Raw genomic sequence first — 24,688 nt, forward strand, 5'->3', positions numbered from 1 at the left:
GCAAATTAAAACTCCATTATGCCTTCACTCCTCCTCTCCAAGACAATGTCATTTTTTCGCCTCCAAATGATCTCCTTGGTCATAACAAACTTCATTCAATCCATACCGTATGTTGCAGAAACTGAATTATCTTGCAGGGTGGGAATGACAAATAATTGGAAGCCAAACACACCACGACAAGTCATCGTGAAGAAGAATCGGTTCAACATTCAAACACAAACGCCCATCGTCCCCTTTCGAGCCAGAAACGCCAATATATGCCAGATGTTGAGATCGCGTGACGTACGTGAGTCATGATCATGATGTAGAGTCGTGCAGTTGCCTGTTGCGCCTCGCGTTGGAACGCTGAAGCGGCTGGACTCGCTGAGCTGGCGCTTTCTAAGCTCCAGAGACCTTGCGAGCTGTCGAGGCCGCCGACACTGACGTGCTGTGGCTAGCGCTGCCTACTCTGCCGCTGGTCTTTCGAACGCCAGACTCCTTCGCACGGAGAGGAGACTCGCCCTGGCGCTTGCTGCCACGAACCTTGGCCAGGACACCGGGTGTACTGGGCACGCGCTCAACATACTTGGAACGCACAGAGCCAATGTTTTCGGCATCATGTGACGCATCGTTATCTATTGTGTAGATAGCTGTGGTCTGGCTCACAGATCGTGTCTTCTCACTGCGAGCCGGCGATTGTGAAGTCGCCTTACGGCGGCGCATCATGCGCAAGTGTAACTCCTCATCCGACTCGCCGCTAGCGTTGGTATACTTGGCAATCAAGTCGGCTTCTTGCTCTACTGGATATTGTGCTTCAGGAGGAGCTCCTCCAGAAATAGAGCGCTGGTAAGGGTGGTGGCGATCCCTGGCAGCCTTTCGTGGTTGCCCTGGTGTGGGAGCTGGTAGATAGTCTTCCTGAACCCCAATGTTATTGCGGTCATGGTCAACTTCACTCAGCGGTGTGCGATTTGAAGGACTTCGGTTGGGTGGTGTCGAAGCCTGGCCATTTCGTAGCGTTGTCTTTTGCATAGCACGAATGGGTGTGCTGGGAATAGGGTTGGCAGCAGCCATCTCTCTCCTTAGTCGGCGCTCGATCCTCTCCTCAACCCACCACTCTCGGAAGGTGCCCTGGTTGAGGTGAAGCCAGTGCTGTTGAGGACCAACAACCATGCCAGGTCGCATAAATCGCATGAAAGAGATGACCTCGTTGGCTGTGAAACCATGGCGGTAGATGAGGTAGGCACCAATCAAGCAACCAGTTCGACCCAAGCCAGCCTTGCAGTGGACAGCGATTCCCTTCTTGCGGATAGTAATGGTCTCGTGGGCGAGTCTGATGAATTTGCGGACAGTGCTGAGCGAAGGACATGTACCATCGTCGAAGATCATGTCCAGATGTTGGATACCCAGAGCCTCAAAGTAAGTGGGCGAGTAGAGCTGGGAGTTGAGACGGACAACCAGGCCAATATTCTTCTCCGAAAAGTGCTTAAGCACATTCTTGAAAGGCTTTGGTAGCTTGGGGTGGGCGTCCACAGCGGCTATCGTTCGTGGGAGCAATGGGAACAATTCGGAATCCTCTGTGATCTTCTGAACTGGCGCGTGCTGAGGAGAAGCAAAAGCCAGGAAATTGGGGGTGATCCAGTTGAAGTCGCCGTGCTCGACTCTCTCGAATCGCTCGTACTCGTCCAGGTCGAAGTTGTCGAGGTCGCAGCACTTCTCCTCCTTGGCCTTCCACACACCGTAAACAACATCTTGAACGCTAATACCGTAGTCCGCTTGGCTGTAACCGGCGTCTCGGAAAGGCATCAGAGGAGGATCGACTTGCGCAATCGGGGCGAGAGCCAGGTGAGGAGGCCAGTTCTGGATAAGGACCATGTAGCACGCGAGCATGCAGGCGGCATTGGCGCGACCTAGAATTCATGTTAGTTTTCTAAGAGCGCGCAAAGTTGTAGATAGAAGAGCTCACTCTTAGGGTCAGCAGCGCTATAAAAGACGATGGGGCGCTCCTTATTCTGCTTGGCGCCTAGGATGTCGTGGAACTGGATAGCAAATCGGTACAGGTGACCGATGTGGAGAGGACCAAAGTCATGGTGAAAAGCGTTGTAGAGGAGAGTATCGTCGACAGTAAAGTAGCAGGGCTGAGGTCTAGATGGCTTCGCGAGCGGGGTAGCGCCGGCAGCGAGTCTTGTGGTTCTCTTTCTAGGAGAAACAGGCGCAGGCTCCTCGGGGTAGGGGAATGGGGTGTCGGCAGTAGGCGCAACATTGTAAGCGGCGAGGTAGAGGCGATCTGGGATATAGTTTAGCGCTGATGTTGGGAGAGATATGTGGTTAAGATAGAGGTTGACGTCGATCAAACAAGGCGGAGGCGACGAGTAGAAGGGGTAGCAATGCGCCATGACTCTGGAAAGCCAGGCGGCCATTGTGCGTATACATAAAATGATTTGAATTGTGGTGAGTTGATTGCCTACCTGGTATATACTCGACGATTTGCGCCATGCTTTGCGGCTGCGGTTGCAATTGAGGGTGTCGGCTGGAAGGCGCCATGTTGTTATTGTTGATGTTGACTTGCGCTTTAAGGAGTCTGAGCGGTGGAACCGTCCAAATAATAAGAAATAATGAGGAAAGAGCTTTCGAATGCAATCGGAATATAATCAGAGTATAAACAAATATACAATCAAAATACTGAAGCAGCGACAATGTCTTTAATCTCAAATTCTCGGGCGACCAAAAGCAGGTGGTGACGGATGATCAATTGCAACCTATTCAACGGGAAACTGCAGCAGAGGCGTTTTAAGGCTAAATTGAGTGCGTCGATGGAGGTCGTCAGGTTAGAGAGTAAAAGAAGAAAAGAGGATGAACAAGGTATTCCAAGTCCAGCTCCAGCGCGGACGAGAAAAGGCACCAAAGACAACTTTGGAGAGGAGAAAAAAAGAATTGAAGGTCTTGGTTGACGATGTTGATGATAAGCAACGGGACCTGGGCTAGCGATTCTTTTGTATGGGCCGTTCTCGTTGTTTTCTGGCCCCTGCCCGAAACAGGTTGCTACTTGGGTCCATTGCCATAGCAACGCAGCGCAAACAACGCCCTGGGCCACAACAGACCGCTCCAGCTACGGGCGGCAGCCCCAACTAGCCAGCACTAATAGCTCACTATACCACTCCAGTGGAGAGCCGTCCAGCTGTTTATGGAGCACAGGGCAGTTGTCAGTGTTTATTGCAACACTTTCTCACACGACAGCATTTACTCTCCACTATTGAGAGAATCCATCAGACAGCTGTCAGTACACACATGCCTCAATTGAGTCAATCTTGCTGCATGATCCCGTTCATCAACTCCGCTGCAGTACTCTAGTCGTTCAGTTTGTTTGTTGTGTGTATACTAAAACAGTTACCCTAAATCTCCTACAGCCAATTCTGTGGAAGCAGTGTTACATGAGAAACCAGCTACAATTAAAGCATGCAAGCCAGACTACTTTCTCACAAAATTGTACGACCAAATGCATCATAAAGTGTTCCCAGGATAACCTAGCTCTCGTATAACGTCACTGTATTCTCCATTGTAGCCAGTAAATTTAGCTGTTGTTATGATGGAAACCGGTTGTGGCTTTTGTGGCGGTGTCACACGAATCTGGCAACTACCTACTAGTTACCTCCCTTCAGTTCCCGCTGCAATAACGTCAATCTTTACCGCCCGATCCCCCACCGTGAACCAACCAATCTTATCCCCGCGCGCATATCAGATGGAAACCTGCCGTCAATTTTCACCACCAGTCACACTCTCACTAATTATTATCACACTTACACAATTCAAGTGTGATCGTTCTCAAATCACCCAAGAAACCGCCCTATCTATTAAACCAAAACAAAGAGAAAATCACTCAAATCCGATATAACGGGTGACGTTCCTCTCCCTTCGATATTAGGTCTAGATCTGCATTCCTTGTCACAGCCGAGCCAACCTAGCTCCGTCATTTTCATTGCCCTGATAGTGACTACGGCCAAAAGAAATAGGAAAAGACAAAAAGGAAATCGATATAGAGATCGATCGCATCGCATCACACACAAGAGAGATAAAAGCGGTCGCTTGCTTGGAAGCAGTGACCACCTTCATCAAGAATAACCATGACCGCCACTCCCGATGCCGAATTTCCCTGTTCAATGCAAGCCACCCCTCTCCCTCGGCCACCCCTTGGCGATGACGCTTTACAAGGCTAAGCCCAACTCCAAGGCTGGCTGTTGTTTGTTGTTGTTGTCATAGCTCCCGTTACTCTACAGCTTCCCTTTTACTAATCCCTGTCCCCCTTGTCTAGTACTCTAAACGTCCCTTTTCCCACTGCTCGGCTGGCCACAACCGCCCTCAAGGCCATTCAGGTGGACCCTGAACTCTCCCCACTTGTCAGGCGACAGCTCACCGTTGTCCCGGCGCCGACGTCAAAGTCAACCCAAGGTTCACCAAATGGTCAAGATGCAGATGCAGACGCAGATGCAGATGCACGGCTCCTCGAGGTTCAGTACAGAGCAACAACCAATAGAATGCTTCGTGTCGCTGTCAACGGCTTCATGGAGAGTTTGAAGCTCGTGGTGGAGGTTATGGAGCAACTAGACACTGATGTCCTTGCTCAAAAACAACAATAACATGATGATACTATCATCATCATCACAATAAACATTGTTATGGATACTTCTCGTCTCTTCCCTTCTCTCCACCACACATCACTTGTTCGCTTCTCGGATCTTATTTCTCAAACCTGGTATCTCACATCCATGTCTCACTGACTGTGCCTTGCTCGTTATTAATACTTGGTTTGACTGATTTGACTATTATATTCAACCCTGGTATATCTATGCTCCACGATTCATGTGAAACCGTTAACCTTTCGTTTACCAAATCATCCAATCATGTCCCTGGCTACATCGTGTAAATGATTCTCTACAAATAGCCAGTCTACGCCTAGAGGCGCTTGTCTAATGTCCCGCCTAGCCGCCCTATCAACCTCGGACAAAACGCCAAAAACAAAACATCGCTGCCACCGTTGAGGATATAATGCAGACTGCCGACCCCTCGCGAACTGGACCTATCTTATTATTGCCCGGGGTCCCCATCTGTACAGTGCTTATGTACCTTTCATAAACCAACCACATTTCCATCTCTTGCTATTACTTTTCCTCCGTTGACCCTTGTAAACCCTCCAATTGCTTTTTTAGTTCTTCAACCTCCTTCTTCAGGTCCCCGTTCTCTTTCTCCAAGCCCTTCATATGCACGATGGCATTCTCCACAACACTGGCTTTGCTGTTCTGTGCATTCGCTTGCTTTCCGTCCTTCTTATCGCCTTCGTCTATGATGTCTGCCTTATCGCCTCCAGGCAACAGTCCAGCCATGACCTGCAGTGCTGAGTTGATTCGGTTGCGGCGCCCTTGTTCTGCAATCTTGTGTGATGTTCGCTTTGATGTAAGGTTGGTCGAGAGTTCGCTTGGATATGACACACCCGGCACCTTGTTGCCCTCCAGGATGTTTTGGTAGTTAGACTTTGACATCAGCAGTTGTGAAGCAGCACTCTCCGCCGGCGTCATTCCAGGCGTACCAGGAAGCAAGGGTTTGATGCTGGGGGAGATTCTCGGTAGCAGAGCAGGCGAAACGTGAACAGAGCCTGTAGACCTCTTCCTGCTTGACCGAGGTGCAAGTTGAGGAGTTTTCCGCGCAGACGGGCCTGTCGATCCGGGGACTAGCTGAGGGCTCGCGGTTGCAGAAGCGCTTCCCGATTGTCGTCGAGGGAATGCCGGGGATGGCAGAGGTTGGAAGCCGGACGCCTTGCCAGGAGCGGGTTCCACAACTGGGGACTGGACTGAGGACCGTGAGATAACGGGGGTCATAGTCTTGCTTGATACCGACTCGGGTAGCTCTAGTGATTCGATGTGGTCAGAAACAATAGGTTCTTGGTGCCCGGCAGCATGCTTGTTTGCCCTAGATGCAGGCAGCTTCATAAGCGAAGCAGGTGTAGCTGGGGCAGGATTTAAGTCCACAGGACCCGGGACAGGTGTTTGTTGGCTGCTTGACTGTGCTTGAATGTATGGCGATTTGCTGGTCGATCTCCTGTTGGGAATTGGAGGCGGAGGCATTTCGGAAAGCGCTTCAGGGGACACTGATGAGTATTCCTCAGCTGAGGTCTCAGTAGAGGTTGCGGACGTAGGGAAAAAAGAGCCGTTCATCTCTTCGAACTCGTTGAGTACCTGTGACACAATCGCAGGACTGGGTCCCACTTTCCGACGTTGAGGTTTCACAATGGGAGAGCTTCGAATGCTAGCCTTTGCCCTCGTCTTCGTTGCGGCCTTCTTCCTGGCAGGCTTCTTGGGCAAGTCCAAGACAGACGTGACGGGAACAGCCGATCTGTCAAGGTCCGCATGGTCGATTGGCGAGTTGTTTGTGTTTGTGTGGCGTGGGTCGTAGATTGTCGAGGGGTCGTTCTGTGCATGAAGAGCTGGCGATGTCAGAGGGCTGAAGTAGGCGTTGGGAATAGCGTAGCCGCTGTCCATAGAAAAGTTGGGATCCAGAGGAGTCACTGCCGGGGAGACAAGAGGTGTGAAAGCCATCTGAATGCAAGTTAGCCTCGAGTTCTCCAGATTACAGATCGTCATGAGAGGGGCAGTAGTGATTCCTTACATCTTGTTCCTTCATGCGCTGGTGGTAGCCTCTATCGTAAGCGCCTGATGCTGGCATTTGCTCGGCTTGGGAGTAGAATTGTGCGTTGTTGGGCATCTCAAGACTTTGCGGCGTTGGTGGTACAGAGTGGTTGTGGTTGTGAAAGAAAGCCGCTTGTTGCTCCTGCATTTGGCGCTGCTGCTGATGAAACTTTTGCTGCTGAAGATACTGGATCTGGGCATCGATGTTGGAAATGGGGTCACTTGCAGGCGTCATCATATGAGCCGGGATCGTTGGTTGAGTAGTCGACGTTGACATTGGCACTGCGCCGGCTGTGGCCATCAGGCCTGGGTTGTCACAATCGGTCATTATTGTGTCGGGAGCATCGCGCGATTGACTCATTAGTCCCTGGGCGGAACCATCTGGGAAAGATTGAAAGTCGAAGTGCATGGCATCGCCCAGGCTTCCCATATTGCTCATATCGAGAAACTGGTGGAAATCATCATCACCGCCCGAGGTCATTGTTTGGTCTTGCCCGTTCCATGTCGTCGAACTCATCATGGCTGAAGTGACGGCGGGCGCCGATGTGGTACAATTGAGTTTATCGAATTAGGCGGACGAGAGGGGGTTGAGTAGTAGTGGGCGAGCCAGACGAAGGCTGCGCAAGACAAGAAAACCAGGTCGTGGAAGCAGCACCAAAGCGGAGGATCTGACTCCAAAATAGGTAGGTAGTGATGGAGGGAAAAAAGTCTCGAAGTTGACAAGTATCACAGAATAAAAACGGGCGAGATTTAGGATCAAGATGCGCTCCAGTCGGACACAAGAGGAGCTTGACCGGTTGATCGGCGGTGATACAGATAAAGACAGCAGAAATATCGCGGCAAAAATAACGGGCTGGGAAAAGCCTGCGATGAAATAAAGCGGAATGAGTACCGCAGAGGCTGTGAACGCTGCGACGATGCAGAAAGTAGTTGGACCAGAGGGGCAGCTGAGAGTGAGGAGCGTCAAGGGAGAAAGAAGGCCGTCGTCAGTGGTTTGTGATGCAACACACAGGTGCAGATGTAGATGCAGATACAGATGCAGAAGTAGGAAAAAGAAAGAAAAAAGCGGCAAAAGAAGCCGCAAGCCCAAGCGCGAACAAGACTCGACTCAACGGAAGTCCTCTACCGAAAGAGACTCGACTCGAGTTGAGTAGAGTCAAATTGAGAATCAAGTTCAAAAGTGAAGAGTCCAAAGGTGGTTGGTTGGTTCGCTATGTCAGTTAGTGGCAATCTATCCGTACTACCTACCTAAGGTAACCTATGGGGGGCCTAGCTAACGCTGGGCAGGCAACTGCAACTTCAACCCGCTCTCCAACGTTTTCAATCTGAGAACTGAAGGGAAAGTCTGAATGTAGAGAGACTTTTTGTCGCCAGAGTGGGGGGGGATGACAAGCGAGGGTGGGGGCTTCTAGCCAACTGTTGGTGGGGAGCAGTTGGGCCACCTTCAGGCGTCCTCTGCCCTGTACCCGCTGCAAGCTGGAGCCAGGCTGGGGAGGACCTGGAGGTGAGTGAGTTAGAGCTAAAGCCAAATCCTAACTCTTTTTCTACTACCATCTAGTTTTTATTGGCCAGAGCTCAACCACAGAAATCCATTGAGTGAGTTATTAGGGAGCAGGGATCCATGAAAGTACTGGTACTTTGCGAAGCAGGAAGCCCACTCTCTATTACGCTCCATCTTCCATCACACTCACGGAGGATAAACTAAAGCAATGGATGCAGAACATTGTCAGCTACGATTCTGCCAATTGAATCGAGGGACTTTGAGGGAGCTTGTCGGGGGGGAACGGTGGAGAAAGTCACTTTACTGCAATTCGTGGCAGGGATAGATGGCTGAGGTTCACAAGCCGTATCCTCCGTTGCGACTTGACTTGCACGAGTTTGGCTCACGCGGGGGTTCTTTTGTCCAGAATTTACAGGAACTAACTAGCTGACCGTACTTTCTATAGAGCATGACCTTGGGATTTCACACACACACACACACACATTCTCATTTTCATTCATCTAATCCAGCTGACTTGAACTGACTAAATTGTGGCTGCAGGGCCGCGTGGGATGCTGTCCCTGTGTCCCTTGTCCCGAGATTCTTCAGGCTTCTGATGGTGGTCTCTGACGGGCATTTCTTAATGGTGGGCTTAAGCCAAGCCATGGATGATGGTCTAACATCAACTCGTCATTAGCCTCTCACAGGATGGACCTCAGTCTCCAAGATCAGAGCCTTGTAAACCTCGCAGCTCTAGCTCTGACTCGCCTACCAGAATTGGAATTTGGCCGTGCTGCTGCCCAGGGGCCCTTGCAAATGGAGGTGTCTGAGCCCGTTATTGATGTTTCTCTGTCTGTTTGAGCCCCCGTTTTGGTGACCGATGAAATCTTGGCTTTTTTTGTAGTGGCTCTTTCAGTGGTAGTGTTATTACCTATTACCGAGTATTGTTTGATGGGTTTGAAGACTTCTTTTAAAGCTGACCACATGAACTACGACCCAAGTCTCAAAACACCACATTTGACCTCATAAGCTCTGTTCAAATTCTTTTCTTTGGATTTATCGGAGCTGCCTCGGAATGTATCCGGCTTAATAACGCTGACCACTAAACTAGTAAACATGTGAACACAGAGAGCACCACGTCGAATTTACTGCTCGAGTGGACCTGGACTGGACTGGACTCCTCCATTCTCCTCTTAATCCCCCATCCCCCATCTCCATTCCCCTTCACCCGTGTACTGTTGAGCTCCAACTCGTCTCCGGATTATTCCATCCCAATCAGACTACGGTTGTCCGTTGACTAGGGTTACCCTTCTACCACCGGCAACCTCTTCCGTACGGAGAAACTTGCGGGTAATTCTGGCTTAATGTATTAATTGCGTATTCTGTCGTATGAGAGCTCACTCACATGAATGGAATACTTGTATGTGCAGTTTGGTTCAGGATTCGGTCACTCAAAATTCTTCCAGTACTAGGTCACGACCGTCGTGTTTTCTCAACCCATAATAGCTCCATTGTAACTAATAGGCTCCCCGTTGCTAACGTATCATGGCTCAGCTGAAAAAATCTCTCAAACTCAAAAACCAACCGCTGCTTGATTATTGCTACCTAGCTAGACCAGACCAGGTTACCTGAAGGACCCTGAAAACGCCATCATCCTAGGTTAGCCCCTTGGGATATATCGACGGGCAAAATGGCCGGTTATTGCAGGCAGTTGGGCTTGCATCGGGGCTCACTCCCCTCCCCACCAACACTCACAGCTCTTGCAGGCTTGGGTAAAGTCTGGCAGGGCAGTCGGATCCTCTGAGTATGTGTTTGCAAATTTCAAACGTGTACTTTGTCAGAGAAACATCTAATACGTAGCTCATAGCATGTGCTAATACGGCCCTGACGATATGTCTAAACATGGTTTCTGTCAGCCGAAGGGAGATATACAGACATGCAAGAATCGAGCCATTGATTAGTTCAGTTACCATGACCATAGTTCTGATCTGTCATAACAACCTGACAGTAACAGCAGGTCGTTTTTTCACATGTTCATCACGAGCCTGGTTACTCAAATCGTTCACCGAGTTATGTGCCGCTCCCTTAGACCCCCACAGAAACCTGGAGTTGAGGCTCTGGCAGTTGCTGGTGTCAATTCAGCACCTAGATATATACGTACCGCTAGGAATTTATAGAACAAATCCGTTCGCCTCTTCTGGAATAATTCTGCATTTGCTGACAGAGTTTATTCTGCAAGCCAGGGAAGATCAGGTGGAGTTGTGTTCTGTATTGAGCGTGACATATTTCCCTTGAGAACTACCTTCGTAGTTGTATAAAAGACAAGTAACACCTGTTTTTTGCCAATTCGTAACTCATATACAGTCACATTTAGAATCAATATCTAACATAAACTCCCCCAGTAAGAGCACGTACTGCCAAGGTAAAGAAAAGGCTCGGCCCGTCGCTTGTCGAAACTCTGATGCTGGCTGTGGTGTACAGATCTTCACACCCACCACTCATGGCCCGGATATAAGAGAGGCGTTTGTGGCTGCAGGATCATTCCTTACTGAAGGGTTTGCGATTAATTAAATGAGTTATTCCTGGGTGTCATGCGGCTGAGTATAGACTGGTCTCACATAGAGACAGGACCGATCTTGAAATAACTACTGAATGATAAACATGAAACAGAACAATATAATCCGATCAGCTCTGATCGGTCTCACATATAGAAGCGCAGCTGTTATAAGAGAAACGGCTGCTCAACTGAAGCATCTCTCACTCTCTTCATCTTACTTCACTATTTAACTTGGCATCTGCCAGTACTTATGCCACGTCACATCAAGAAATCAGAGGTAATTGTTCATATCGTTTTATTGCGGGAAGTTCCAGCTTCGCAACCACTGCTTCTTCTGGCTTCCCTTGACCTCCACACATAGACACAACAAAACTGGCTGCCGTCGCTCAACCTCGACCAGCAACCACGTCCCCTTCCCCATCACGACGCTCTGTCAGCTCTTTTATTCTCCGTCTAACATCTCCATCAACATCTTGATCATCCATCGAGGTTCCCTTTTTTGCTACACTAGCCAATTACATACATCAGGAGATGGTGGTATCATAACAACAACGACGACGATGATCGACAGAAAAGGTGGGAAATAATGACCAATCCCGGGTCAACGTCTAGAATGTACAAATAAGACGAAAGCAGGCTAAAGAAAAGAAAAAGAAAAATAGGTATGAGACATATTAGGCCGGCGAGGACACGCCGGCACGGGTTCATGCGGTGCTTTATCAAAAAGGAGAAAAGAAAATAGTGTGTCCAATAGACTCTAGGCCTGAGAGGGGTAGGGAGTGCGATCAAGTGCGCGTGCCATTATGTACTTGCACTGAATAGTAAAGGTTGAATGAGGGTTAAAGAGCAGAATATGCGCTTATAGGCGGTCGCTTTGTACTGAAGCCAGTTGTCCGCTTTCAGAGGGGGGGAAGGAATATGCGCCAATGCAGAACGGGGTATCTCAGTGGCTCGCGATAAACATGCAAGACTCAAACGACTTCATCAGTTCATCAAGACTGCGAGCTTTACTGGCGAGCCCGGTCACCAAGGTTGAGCCAACTCATGTCATTCGACTGTGATGCCATCGCAAGCTGAGGCTGAGTGCTTACTCCAGATGTGGGGGATTGAGGCTGAGGAACTCTGGGAGAGAGTGGCTGTCCGAAGTAGAAGCTAGGATTGTAAATGCTGCTCGTCGCCCTGTCGGTGCCCCATGGCTTGTCCTTGGACTCGGGATCCCAGGTCTCATTGATGCTTTCGGGAATGCCGCTGGAATAGCCGGAGGACGATACCTTTGAGATTGGTCTTTCGATTTTACCAGCAACACCATCCCTGAAGGGAATGTTCTTGCTGTACTCGGAGACGACGGGGCTTCCGGAGTTAACCCGGTTCATTTCAGGACGAAACTCGAAATTAAGAGGAGGGACAGTAGCAGAGTCCTGTGTGACACGGGGGTTTCGGAAGCCTGGCTGTTCAGAGTAGTGCGATTCGGTATCTGAGCTGACAGTGTTCCGCTTAGGAGGTCCACCGAAGCCGAGAATTTGAAGAGCGCTGCCACCGGACCAGTAGCGGTTCCAGCCAGAGCTTCTTCGTAGCCCGTCTTGGGTTTCAAGGGGACCGTTACGTGATCGGGGCTCGACGACGTTGGGGTCGAAGGCAACTCCCTTTGCGTCCTGTCCTTGCACGGTTGGGTACTGCGGCTCTTGTAGGATTGGCTTGCCGATAGTAGACTTGAATTGTGTTTGATCGACACCAGCAGAATTACCATTGTGGCCGTTGCCGGCACGACCCATCAAGATCGCCATGGATGACTGGGAATCTTGGGACATGGTTGACACGTGGTTACGGAAGTGAGGCGAGGCAGGGCTAGCACCACCGAATCCCATTTCCTTCTCGTCGGCGAGGTTGCGCACTTCACGGGGGGCAGCAGGTTTGCTGTTCTTGCCAGCACCACCCATCAAGATTGTCATAGACGAGAACGACTCTTGTGACATGTTGGGCTGATGGCCACGGAAAGGCGATACAGGAGCGCCGCCAAGACCCATAGGATCTTTCTTGTCAGAAGCAAAGCCATTCTTAGGCTGTGCCCTTTCAGGCGAGGGTTGTTGCTGTGCCTTCTTGCGGCGACGTAGGAGCAAAAGGATGACAACGAGCAGAGCGAGAAAACCTAGGATCGTGCCAAGAGTTATACCCAAGATAGCGTTAGAGCTGAGGCCAGAGTCACCGTCGCTGCTTCCACCAGCGATAGACGCAGCGTCAGTGCCAGTAGCGGAGCTGGACTCGGAGATTGTCTCCGAGGCAAACAGACTCTCAGTTTCGGATGCTGAAGCAGTGGATGTGGCAAATGTAGACGATGCGTCCGAGGTGACAGACTTCGCCTTGGTGGATGAATCAGATGAGGATGTTCTGGTAGAGCTGGTCTTAGTCTTCGTGGTCGCTGTAGAAGATTCTGCTGAAAGAATCTTCTGATCACCAACGACGTCGGCGGCATTGAGCCATGAGTTGTCCTTCATATCGAAAAAGGCGAGGGGTTCATCAGCATTGCCGCCGACAAAGACAACCCTGCCATTTGAATCTTGAGCAATCGAGTATTGTCCTTGAGCACGTGTGATCGTAGGAGCCAGTGTGGAGTTGTAGTCGGGCCAGTCGTTCAAAGAGAGGTCACGCTTCGCATTCGCGTCAACTGCCCCTTGAATACCTTGATCGTCAGCCCCCCAAACAGCGTAGCGATGGACCATATTGGGGTTTGCTACGAGATCGAAAACATAGAGGCTCTTAGAACCGTCATCTCCTGCCAAAACCAGGGCTTTGCTGGAAGGTGGAAGAGCCTCTGCCAGAGTGACACCGTTGTTGACCCATCCACCTGAAGCGAACGTTCTGACTTCCTTGTCCCACAATATACAGGCTGCATCGTCAGACCACGGAATAACAACAGGGCTGACAACCGGAGGAGCGCCAGCCGCAGACATGATATTCATCGCATTTGCAAGGTCGATGTAATATGTGTTTTGTGAAGGTGCTTCTCTGCCGTCTTGGGTACCACCCGCAACGACGATTCGATTAGCGTTTTTTATGTAAGCGGCACCATGGTATTGCAGGTTTCGAAAGGCTGTGTTGTCGGTAGCGATGGTCTCCCATTTCTTGTCCGCGAAAATGAACTTTTGGAGACCATTGTACTCAGCAGGGCCGCCGTTGCCTCCGACCACAAACAGCTCAGCTTCGGTACCAACACATACTCCTCCAGTAACCTGTTGTCCCATTTCTAGTTCCTCCCATTCTGCGTCTTCTTCCAGGGGCAGAGCCATAAAGGCCGTCGGCGTAAAAACATAGAGAGTGTTGTCGTGAACGACAGAGCAGCCATTGTCCACTGAGGACGGTGGCTCAGGCAAACTCATCGTGGCGAAAAGTTCGGAACGAAATCAATCTTAAAATAATCAATAGGTTTCCGATGGCATGGCGGGTTCGAAAAGTCGTCAAGTGTAGTTCGTGTCAAGGCACAAGCCAGCAAGAAACTGTAAGAAAGAAAGTCAAGTTCAACCGGGATGATGAACAAGAAACTAAACCACGTCCAGGCAAGACCGCGCGTGGTTAATTGAATAGAAGCCGTCTCGGAAATAATGAACGAACAAGGTCAGTCGCAACCAGACAGAGTTGAAGCTAGCGGGTGTGACGACGATTCGATGAATCCGAGATCTGGGGAGAGCTGGCCGGATGCAGCAAGATGAGTAGATATTGTCGAAATGAGTGGAACGGTGGCTGAAAGCTCAGCACCACAGGTGCGAGTGGTGGGTGGTAAAAAGAAGCTGTCGACACAACGAAATCGCTTAGACTCTCCAAAAGGTTGATGTTGATGTCGTCGAAGAAAGGCGAGAGACGAAGTTCGGATCGGAGGGGGTCGATTTTGCCGTGCGCTTGTTCGGTATGCCCAAAGGAGGTGGAGGGAATGCAAATCGAGCGTGTACTTTCGCGCGATAAGTAAAAGGGAGGAAATGGAACGATTGGTAATGAACCTCGACGTTCTCGTGCCAGACGGTTTTTGCGAGGCCTGGAATGGGTGTGGCAGAAACAAGCGCTTGAAAAGCAAAACGGAGCAGAGGAGATAGATGATAATTAGAGCAGATGACCCAAGAGAAAAGAGAGACGAGACAGAATTGGGGAGACGAGACGTGTGACATGAACTGGCAGGGGATTATCAAGACCGGGGGATCCTGGTCGAAGGCGGAGTCTCAGAGACAACCAAGACGGGCTTCAGCGACGGAAAAGAGCAGGGGCGTTGGTGCTCTTGGTCCTGCAAACAGCCACTGAGCACGCCGCACCGCAGCACACCAGCAAAGACAATATGGTCAGGGCTCAATAGCATATTACGGTGGGAGCTAGGAGCACTTTTCAAGCCTTTTGGTCTGCGTACGAGTCGACACGCGCAGTAGCTGGATGTGATTATCGTGAGCTTTGACTGTGGCGGAGTTGAGACCAGAGCAGAATGGACGGGCAGCCTAGCATTGCCCAGCAGTCAGCGACAATCCATACGCCGGGCATCCAGCAAACGCAGGTACGGCGGGTCACTCCTTCTCTGGGCCAAAGGCTGGGCTTCCCGTCCAGGGGTTATTGTCTCTGATTGGTTGATAACTGCACTTTGCCAAACGCTTTGTGACGCCCAGCTGCAGGGGTCCTGGTGACCACTAGTGCAATGAAACCTAACCATTGGTGGCATGAATCGTCCTTCCAGGGCCCTGAGGCACAGAATGGCGAATTCTTATTACAGCTCCAGCACAGCAAACGCAACTGCAGTGTTCGAATCAGGGGTACATCCATTGGATGGACCCGACGGGTTCGGATTGCCTGTTCTAAAAGCGGTACGCGGTCCACCGATCCACAGGCCCATCTGATATTATCATTAGGGGCAACCACTCCAATCCCAGGAAGTTGTCACTTTTTTCTAGTTATAACTAGTAGATGGAAGTTCTGTTATAATGAGCTGAATGGTAAACACAGGGTAATATGGATGATGCATTATGTTCCATTGGTTTTCTCCTTGTGAGTATTACCGGCACGGTCATTTTACTATTAAATTCTCCAATGCAACCTACCTACCTAGATACATACGACAGGCATGAATTATCTCACCTCTCACCTTAGGATTTCTTTCCTATCGTACAGCGCCCGCCCTGCATACTACACTAATCACGGCATATAAACACAATTTACGCGAAGAAGAAAGGAAGATACGAGAGCCCATTTTTTACGCATGAGTTCTCGTTTTTTCCAATTGACCCATCACCCAGTTCAAGGATTACACGATATAATACGAGTGCTATTAGAAACAAAAATGCAAAACACCCAGGGCCAGAAATGCTACGCATTGTCAACAAATGTATGAACAATATTCTGCAAGATTGCATATTTTCAGCCTAGCCTGGCCAGCTACGTAGCATTAAGTGTCCCATATGTCACCCATTTAACTCCCGATCCTCCAGGGTTCTGGTCTATATTTCTCTCGCCTAACTCGCTTTTCTTCTCCTTGTTACATATTCTCCGCAGCATAGCAAACAGTCGCTACAGTACTCATACAATAGAAGTCTCGTCGTATTAATATCGGGCATCCCCGTGCTTTTGTTGCCCACTGCTACATATCCATCCACGGTCAATAATGCTGGTTTGGCCGAGGAAGTGAAATTGGGAGAAGTAACTTGGATTGCCCAATGCAACTGTCAAAGACTTGACCACTGGTTGTATTGTGGAAATTCCCTGGTGATTGGATACCGTCTATGATTAAAAAGACGTGCTCCGACTCAGTATCCCACCAACCATGATAACCAATCATTAGGCTGGGGCCTGTGGTTAAATCCACCAGCTAAGATATGAAACGCACCGTTGCACGCCAAACCTGAGCATCCCTGATAGGTACAAGCTAACAGCCAAGATTCATAAGCTGTGTTCTTATGATTTACGTACCTGCCCTTCTCGACTTCCTGAGGCGAGTTCGCTCTCGCCTGACATTCGCTTCGGAAAGACCCTTGCCAGAGCCGCGTAGGAGTTTCTTGTCTTGTGTGCCGAATTGATTATCTTCATGGGATGTTGAAGAATCGGCGGGGAAATTCTCTGTTCTCCCTTGTCGATCCTTATCGTATTTTCAACGGTGATGACGATGGTTTCTCCCGCCTCGTGCCAAAACCTTGCGGCATCGTGATCGCGCCTTGTCCGTTCACTTTGAAGGGATGGAACTGCTTGTCACTAGCCGAAATTCCATCTTAGACCAGTCTCAAGACTAATTACGTCTGTTGTGCGCACTAACAGCCAGTGCCTTGCATTGGTTGTTTCTTGATAGCCCGTACCAAAATCTGCCAAAAGGCCAGATGACAGGCCAGCCACTACCAGGCCAGCCACTACCAGGCCATTGGGTTATTCATGTTAGTCTGTGTAGATGTGCTATCGGTACAGGGGAGTAACATGTACGTAGCTATACTCTTGGTAACTAACAATTCATCCAGTGTCCGTCATTGCGGGCATGTCCCTTGTTGTAAAAGCCTTAGTATGTTCTTCACTATCATGGGAGGCTGATGCTGATATGCAGCTTTTAGCACCATCACCGGAAGATTTTCTTAGTCTGCGCGCTAGAAGTCGTGAGTGACTCGCGAGTAATTACATGGGCACTCTAGTGTGGCCTGTTGGCTTGCTTGTTCGTTGTGTGAAAAGCAGATCGTCACTTTAGAAGATGAGTCGGATATCTTCGAAGTGGAGGTGATCCAGACCGGCAATCAGAGCAACTACATAATAGGCAGTCAACGGCGGCAAGCGAAATGAACCGAGAGCATGACCTCATCAGATCAGGCACCATCACCAGTTGCCAAGACGTATTTTAGCGCCCAGAACGATGGCATCGTCCCTACCCTATACCAAATAGATTTGTTCAATATCGAATACGCCTTTGCTTCCAACTTGATGCTCAAGTCTTGGTGTGTGTTAATACCTGGGATACAATTCAAGGTTGCAAACTTGATGCGGAATGTTACCGGCGAAAGTCCGTCTATACTCCGCGCGGCTTAGATCTAAATAGGCAGCTACCAAACTATGGATCAACCTTTGAGATTCCGTACGGGTATATTCACCTGACAACTATGACTACTTCCTTGGTACTAGGTAGACAGGTATATGCAGGCCAGCATAAGATACCACTGTGGGCAAAACGCACCAAAATGGCATTTGAAACAATCACACCGAGGCAGAGATTCTAGTATATGTAGGTGCATTACACATCTTCACAATAAACTAACGGAGACTGGCGTTTAGTACGAGATAATGTTGGGTTAAAAGCATCTGCATGGTCTCAATCATGGTGCGCTTAATTCATTTTGGACAACACCTCATTATAGAATAAACAACCGATCCCCTGCGGCCCCTGTGGCCCCTTGTAATCTGTGTAAACCGTAAACTCCAATGTTCCAATTCATCGCTGCCTCCCATGGCTCCCATGGCCCCATTACCACACACCAATCTATGGCACACCGGCTGTAGCGAAAGCCTCAGCTGGGAGTTGTGGCTGGAGTACGTTTAGTCCACATTCATCGTCTTCTGGAGGGTTAAAATACATACCTTCTTCTCATTAAACATAAACAAAGCCTTGTCGAATTCCCAGTTGACTTGGGCAAGGCACATCTCAGAGTACTGGGCTGTCATGCCCGTTTGCTTACAGAGTTCGATGATCATGACCTGATGTTGGTCTGCAGGTGCTGGGGCAGATGCCACAAACACATTCGGGAGCAGACTGTACGTTCGCAGCGAGAGCATGTCGCTGACGACCCGAATCATCTGTCCCGGTTTTCCAGGCCCAAGGACGAATGTTCGGGAGAAACTGCGCTTTCCCGCAATATTGGTGCTGGGGTCTTGCTCATCAAATTCACCATGAACAGCGATGATTAAGCCATCAACGCCGCCGGTGCTCTGGCCACTGGGGTCGATCAGTCCCTGCAAGGGATGGCAGTCCATGATGTATTTGGTGAGTTCCTCTTTGATGTTGGGGTGACGTGTAAGAGGGAGGGTTTTCCAGGCATCTTGGATACTGGCAGCACCCTTGAAAAGTCGTTGGACACGGGCATTAGGGTTGGTGATTTTGGTCAGATTGCGGGAGAGCTTGATGTAAGATGACCATGAAATGGGGGGCGCCGCTGCAGGATCCGGGGCAGCTCGGGTGTCAATAGAAATGGAGAATCGACTTTCCTCATCGTACAATCTAGATGCGAGGCCGGGTCGGTCGCTATCATATGAAGCAAAGAACTCCAAGAGAAAGTTTTCACCAACATTGGCAACGTCTCGGAAATCGGGCCCGTTTTGGGGGATAGGGGTAGGCCACATGGCCGCCTCCTGCGCAGCAATCTGTTCGGGTGTACGGAGTTGATTGCCGTTGACGTTTTGTAGTTTGGGGAACCATTCCAGAAGGGTTGCCAGATAATTTGGGTCAGCAGTTTCGATGGGATTGCCTGTCATGAACAATGTTTCGAGGAACTTGAATTTTCCTTTCCATGGCTGGAGCGCTTGCATGGAAGCCACCTGGTTACCACTCATGTCAAGGTTTTTGAGGTGAGGAAAAGTCGTGGCGATGATCTCGACTTGTTCCACATCATCAATGTTGTTGCTTGCCAGGCTGATGCTTTCGATCGCTTCTTGCTTTTCCTTAGAACTCTTGAAGAGACTCTCACATACCGCCATAAGCCCCTTGAACGTCTTGAGAGCTCGGTCACGGTTCTCGAACATGCCAAGAGCGACAAGCTCTGCGTCGGAAGCCAGGGCGTCCAACCTGAGGAGCTTGTTGTCACCGACATACCTTGAACTGAGAATTTCTCGAAGCCTACCACGAAGCTCCGTAGTCTCCTTGGACTCCACCACCGCACCTCTGGCCGGAATCTCATCAACCTTGATGACCTCCAAAGGTGCGCCAGCAAACGTAAAAGAGTTGAGCTTAATCAGCTCCTCAGCATCCTCCTCAGTCGCGCCTACGTAGACGTAATCACCAACGGGATGGTGCTACACCGAGTTAGCAGGCGTTGTTGGTTATGGTTAGCACGGGTGCGGGGGTGTATAATTATATAGCAGATATCAATTTCAGATCGATACATAACTCTCCGAGTCTCGCATAGCCGAGTCGAATATTCCGCACCTGAAGCCTTGTCAATGACAATACATACCTTTTTGATTGCGACCTTTCGCTTTGAATTTGTTCGAAATGATCCGGCCTTCCGCTCCATGAAACCAAGAAGATCGTTGACGCCGCCCCCAGAATTGTTGGCTGCTTTGCTTTCCTTCAAACCGCCGACTCGCAGCAGCGTCAGGCCTGTCATGTCTCGGGACCGGGTTTTGGGAGTCCTGCCAGAACCAACGTTCGAAACACGAGAGGCGAGGGATCCAGCAGTGCCATTGGTAAGTGCTTCGATAACATTTTGGGCCTTCTTGGAAGGACCTCCACGCGTTGAAGTGCGGGCACTAGAGCGAGTAGGAGTGGATTTGGCGGCGGTGGTAGGGGTTTTCTTGGCACGCCGACCGGCATTGTCCATATCCATATCGCCGTCGCCATCAACGCGACCAGCCTTGCGCTTAGAGATTCCGCCTCGTGATGTGCGAGTGGTGTTTCGCGCCTCGCGCCCGGTGGTATTCTGACGACCTCGAGGTGCCATCGTGGCGTCAGAGGGCAGGGCGAGCAGCAGTGGTTTATTTTGTGGTTGGGTTTTTTTTTGGTAGAAGCAGCGCAGGTGGTTTTTGGTGGTAGAAGCAGCTGACTTTTGTGGCAAAAGCAGCGCGGTGGTTTTGTAGTGATTTTTTTTTTAATAGAGTAGTACAAAGAGGCGCAAGCAAGCTTTGTAGTTGTAGTCTTGCAGCGATCTCGTGAGTTTTATGATGAAAGAAGAGATATGCCCAGGCAGCTCTTTGTTCGAGAAAGCCCAAGCTTGTAGGTCCACTGCCTACCTGAATGTGACCTTCGACCAGAAGTTTGATCCGTCATACCACGTGACATCGCGTGTTTCAGTGGCGCGGTCTGGAAACTACAACGCGTCCCTTCCTTTGGAAGCTTACCTGCTACCAAGGTACGCCAGCTGCTAACGTCTGTCATTTCTTTGTCACTGAACCACCACCACAAGCAAGGGTCTCGCAATTATTTGTGAGCAACTGAACATGTTATGAGACTTCGATTCAGAATACGATAAGAAATAAGCAGAATACTTGGTGCATCGCAGCATATCTTGTCATCATGGATAGCGACGAATTTGACGATGACATTGCAGATGAAGACTTTTTGACAGCCCTCGACCAGGTCTCTTCTTCCATGAATGGCCAAAGTACTGCAGCATCTTTACAGACTGTGGTGGGTCAGCCCAGTAATCAGAGAGCCTCTGCAACTGTGGCGGCTTTGGAATTGGAAGATCTCCCATCAGATGCATTCTCATCACCAGAGCAAAACCATTCGCGACCAATAGCGCCTGCAGCAATACCAGTAGGAGCTACTCCCAGGACAGGATTGAACAGGATAAGTTCTGGCAATTGGCGTCAGACGACTCTTTTCGGCGGATCTGTGGCAAACGACGCTCCCCGGCCACCACAGCCGGCCTCTGCAAGGGTGTTTCGTGCAGACCTCCCTCGGGAAGAACCAACCCATCATGAAGTTGATAATGAAGCTATGAAGACATGGGTGTTTCCAACGAACCTGGGCAAGACCCGGGACTACCAGTTCAGCATCGTCAAGAATAGCTTATTCAACAATACCTTGGTAGCATTGCCAACTGGTCTTGGAAAAACATTCATTGCAGCAAGTGTCATGCTCAACTTTTACCGGTGGACCAAAAATGCCAAGATTGTATTTGTCGCTCCAACAAAGCCTCTTGTGGCACAGCAGGTTACTGCTTGCTACGGCATTGCTGGTATCCCTCGGTCGGAAACGACATTATTGACCGGTGAAATTCCTCCGGTACTCCGTGTTGATGAGTGGGCGTCTCGTCGAGTCTTCTTCATGACCCCTCAGACTTTGCTGAACGATATTTCTCATGGCTATGCAGACCCCAAGTCTATTGTGTTGCTAGTCATCGATGAGGCACATCGCGCGACGGGAGAGTACGCATATGCCAAGGTCACAAAGCTCATCCGACGATTCTCCAAGAGTTTTCGAGTACTGGCACTGACTGCTACGCCCGGATCCAAAGTTGAAACGGTGCAAGAAGTAATCGACAATCTGGGTATCTCACATTGTGAAATTCGTACCGAAGACTCTATAGACATTCGTCAATATGTTCACTCAAGAAGTATTGAACAGGTTGTTCTCGACCCATCCGACGAAATGGTACTGGTCAGTGAGCTTTTCACGAAAGCTCTGAAACCAATGACCGATAAGTTGAGTTCGCAAAACATCTGGTTCGGACGAAGCCCTATGGCTATGACGACATTTGGTTTAATGCAAGCCCAGAAAGAATGGTTTGCCTCTCGAGGTCGACACGCCAACCAAGGCGTCCAACATATGATGCGAGCTGTTTTCACCGTTCTCACAAGCATCGCACATTCTATAAAGTTGCTCAATTTTCATGGTATAAAACCTTTCTACGATAACCTTGTCGACTTGCGTAGCGAGCAGGAAGGGAAAGGAGAGAAAGGATCCAAATACAAGCGCCAGCTCGTCCAGGACTCCAACTTCCAAGAAATGATGGATAAAATTTCCAAATGGCTTCGCACCGACGGTTTTGTAGGCCACCCCAAACTTGCAGCCCTGGCGGATACTGTGTTAAATCACTTCATGGACAATGCTGCAAATCCTGCGACCCGGGTGATTGTTTTCAGCGAATACCGGGACTCTGCAGAGGACATCGTACGCATGCTCAACAAGCATCGGCCTCTCATCAAAGCCAGTGTCTTTGTTGGTCAAGCCGATAGCAAGCGAGGAGAAGGCATGAAGCAAGCACAGCAAATCGAAGCCATTGACAGGTTTAAAGATGGCGAGTTCAATGTTCTTGTCGCGACGTCCATCGGCGAAGAAGGATTGGATATTGGACAAGTGGACCTTATCGTGTGCTACGACTCTTCAGCGTCACCAATTCGAATGCTTCAACGAATGGGACGTACCGGCCGAAAACAAGAGGGAAAAATTGTGCTACTCCTCATGCGAGGCAAGGAGGAAGACCAGTTTGCTAGATCTAAAGACAACTACGAGAAGATGCAGAGCTTGATCTGTGAAGGAAGTCGGTTCAACTTCCGATTCGATTTGTCCACACGAATCGTCCCTAGGGAATTTCGACCGGAGGTGGACATGCGACGTATCGAAATTCCTGTCGAAAACACACAAGACCCGTCGTTGCCAGAGCCAAAGAAGCGGCGAGCGCCAGCAGGGAAGAAGAAACCACCAAAGAAATTCCATATGCCGGATGGCGTGGAGACTGGTTTCCAAAGTGTGGCCAGTATGCTGAAAGTCGGTGGCAGAACAAAGCCAACCAAGTCCAAGCGTAACCCGGAACTCGATGACCTCTCCACAGTGCCTGAACTCACCAAGGTGCTGCTGAGTGACGAGGAGCTTAAGGAGCTCAACCGGGCGTATCGTGACCTACCTTTCAATCATAGCGTAATTGAGGAAACGGACATGCCTGATATGACAGCGTATCCAGAGCTACAAAGACAGCTGCGGCCGGTTGCAAAGCTTAAACATGGGACTCGCACCAAGCGCTTTGTCAAGATGTGGAACAAGATGGGGAACGAGAAAGAAAGCCTTGTCCTACCATGTCGTGATGAAGATACAAGCAATTACTTAGATATTCCTGTTCGTGCGTTTGCTGGATCTGACCCAGAAACAGATTCGGGATCTGACGGCGAAGCAACAATTTCGCGAAAAAAACCGGCAAAAGTAACAGCGGCTGCCAAAAAGAAGCAAACTCGAAAAGCGCCACCAAAAGCGCAACCTCGAGCAAAGAGAAGGAAGCTGTCGCCAGATGCAGCGCCCCGGACGTTTGCTCTTGGTTCCACGGTAGACGAAGGCTCGGGCGAAGATGAAGAGGAGGAGGACGAGGATGAAGAAGAAGAGGAGGAGGAGGAAACTCTACCCAAGGCCTGTGGACGATCAAAACCTGGCGCCAAAAGCAAAGGCAAACGCAAGGCTAAGCAGAAGACTGGTGGTATCAATATCGACGAGGTTGGCGATGACTGTGATCGCGATAGCGACCTGTTGGAAACGGATGGCTCGGACGATGGTGAAGATCTTTTGGACTTTGTCGTTTCCGATAATCATCCAGTGTCGAGCATGAAGGACCCGATGTCTCTAACATGCACGTCTCCGTTTGCTTCATCACCTACTGTTAAGGGTGCAGATGACAACGCTGGAAAACCTTTCTTTGTGCCTACCATGTTCTCAGCAACACAAGAGAGCGAGGATTTGCCAGATCTGGGCCGCATGCTTGACAAACCAAGCCAGACAGCAGTCGAGCTGTCGGACGACGACGATGTGCGAGCAAATCGAACAGTGCGTGGACGACGAAACGTCGTTGATGATAGTGACAGCGATTTGTAGGATCAGGTCGGTGGTTGAATGGTCACGAGCTACGGGTGTAATATCAAGGCACAAGCAAACAGTGGTACATTAATATGTAGACTTAATTATGTATGAAGGGACGAATCATGACGAAGATATCGACAGTTACAACTTATATTATAACCCTTGCCTGAATTCTCAACATTGATTGTATAGATTCCTGTTGTGGTTGGTCAGCTAACTTGTTATAGAAGATAACCAGACAAAACAAAGTGACAACATCTCGAAACATCAGAAACCCATTTTATAAGCACCACCACCTCCGACGCACCCGCCAGGCTCACTGACCGCCAGCTCAGTATCATCCCCGCGTGCAAGCACACCCGAAAGTGGTGCACAGCAGGGACAAAGGTAGAACGTCTTGTCAGGAGCTTAGCTAGCGGGTACATGTGCCAGAGGCAGTCTCAGACGGCTCTTCCTATAAGATTATGGAGGGTTGAAAACAATGAACTCATCATGCGAGATTCGTGCGG

General features: G+C 49.8%; 6 protein-coding genes across 6 annotated transcripts; 2 read left to right on the forward strand and 4 right to left on the reverse strand.

Moving 5' to 3' along the window:
- Positions 1 to 378: 378 nt before the first annotated feature.
- Positions 379 to 2,520, reverse strand: FSST1_003352 (phosphoprotein phosphatase CDC14; the record flags this gene model as incomplete). Its single annotated transcript, XM_083223855.1, has 2 exons — positions 379 to 1,886; positions 1,943 to 2,396. 2 exons carry the CDS (start codon positions 2,394 to 2,396, stop codon positions 379 to 381), a joined length of 1,962 nt encoding a protein of 653 aa, XP_083086782.1.
- A 1,650-nt stretch (positions 2,521 to 4,170) lies between these two features.
- FSST1_003353 (chromatin DNA-binding EKC/KEOPS complex subunit PCC1) lies at positions 4,171 to 4,610 on the forward strand (the record flags this gene model as incomplete). The annotated part of the gene is made up of 2 exons (XM_083229427.1): positions 4,171 to 4,217; positions 4,286 to 4,610. The coding sequence occupies 2 exons, from the start codon at positions 4,171 to 4,173 to the stop codon at positions 4,608 to 4,610; spliced, it is 372 nt and encodes a 123-aa protein (XP_083086783.1).
- Positions 4,611 to 5,132: 522 nt separating this feature from the next.
- On the reverse strand, positions 5,133 to 7,173 carry FSST1_003354 (uncharacterized protein; the record flags this gene model as incomplete). Its single annotated transcript, XM_083229428.1, has 2 exons — positions 5,133 to 6,563; positions 6,634 to 7,173. 2 exons carry the CDS (start codon positions 7,171 to 7,173, stop codon positions 5,133 to 5,135), a joined length of 1,971 nt encoding a protein of 656 aa, XP_083086784.1.
- A 4,524-nt stretch (positions 7,174 to 11,697) lies between these two features.
- On the reverse strand, positions 11,698 to 14,064 carry FSST1_003355 (uncharacterized protein; the record flags this gene model as incomplete). The annotated part of the gene is made up of 1 exon (XM_083229429.1): positions 11,698 to 14,064. One exon carries the CDS (start codon positions 14,062 to 14,064, stop codon positions 11,698 to 11,700), a length of 2,367 nt encoding a protein of 788 aa, XP_083086785.1.
- A 4,097-nt stretch (positions 14,065 to 18,161) lies between these two features.
- On the reverse strand, positions 18,162 to 20,334 carry FSST1_003356 (uncharacterized protein; the record flags this gene model as incomplete). The annotated part of the gene is made up of 3 exons (XM_083229430.1): positions 18,162 to 18,206; positions 18,260 to 19,687; positions 19,849 to 20,334. The coding sequence occupies 3 exons, from the start codon at positions 20,332 to 20,334 to the stop codon at positions 18,162 to 18,164; spliced, it is 1,959 nt and encodes a 652-aa protein (XP_083086786.1).
- A 572-nt stretch (positions 20,335 to 20,906) lies between these two features.
- FSST1_003357 (3'-5' DNA helicase) lies at positions 20,907 to 24,194 on the forward strand (the record flags this gene model as incomplete). Its single annotated transcript, XM_083229431.1, has 1 exon — positions 20,907 to 24,194. One exon carries the CDS (start codon positions 20,907 to 20,909, stop codon positions 24,192 to 24,194), a length of 3,288 nt encoding a protein of 1,095 aa, XP_083086787.1.
- Positions 24,195 to 24,688: the final 494 nt, after the last annotated feature.

Source organism: Fusarium sambucinum, chromosome I (genome assembly GCF_050947815.1).
Source record: "Fusarium sambucinum isolate potato_lamoka chromosome I, whole genome shotgun sequence".
Classification (NCBI taxonomy): domain Eukaryota; kingdom Fungi; phylum Ascomycota; class Sordariomycetes; order Hypocreales; family Nectriaceae; genus Fusarium; species Fusarium sambucinum.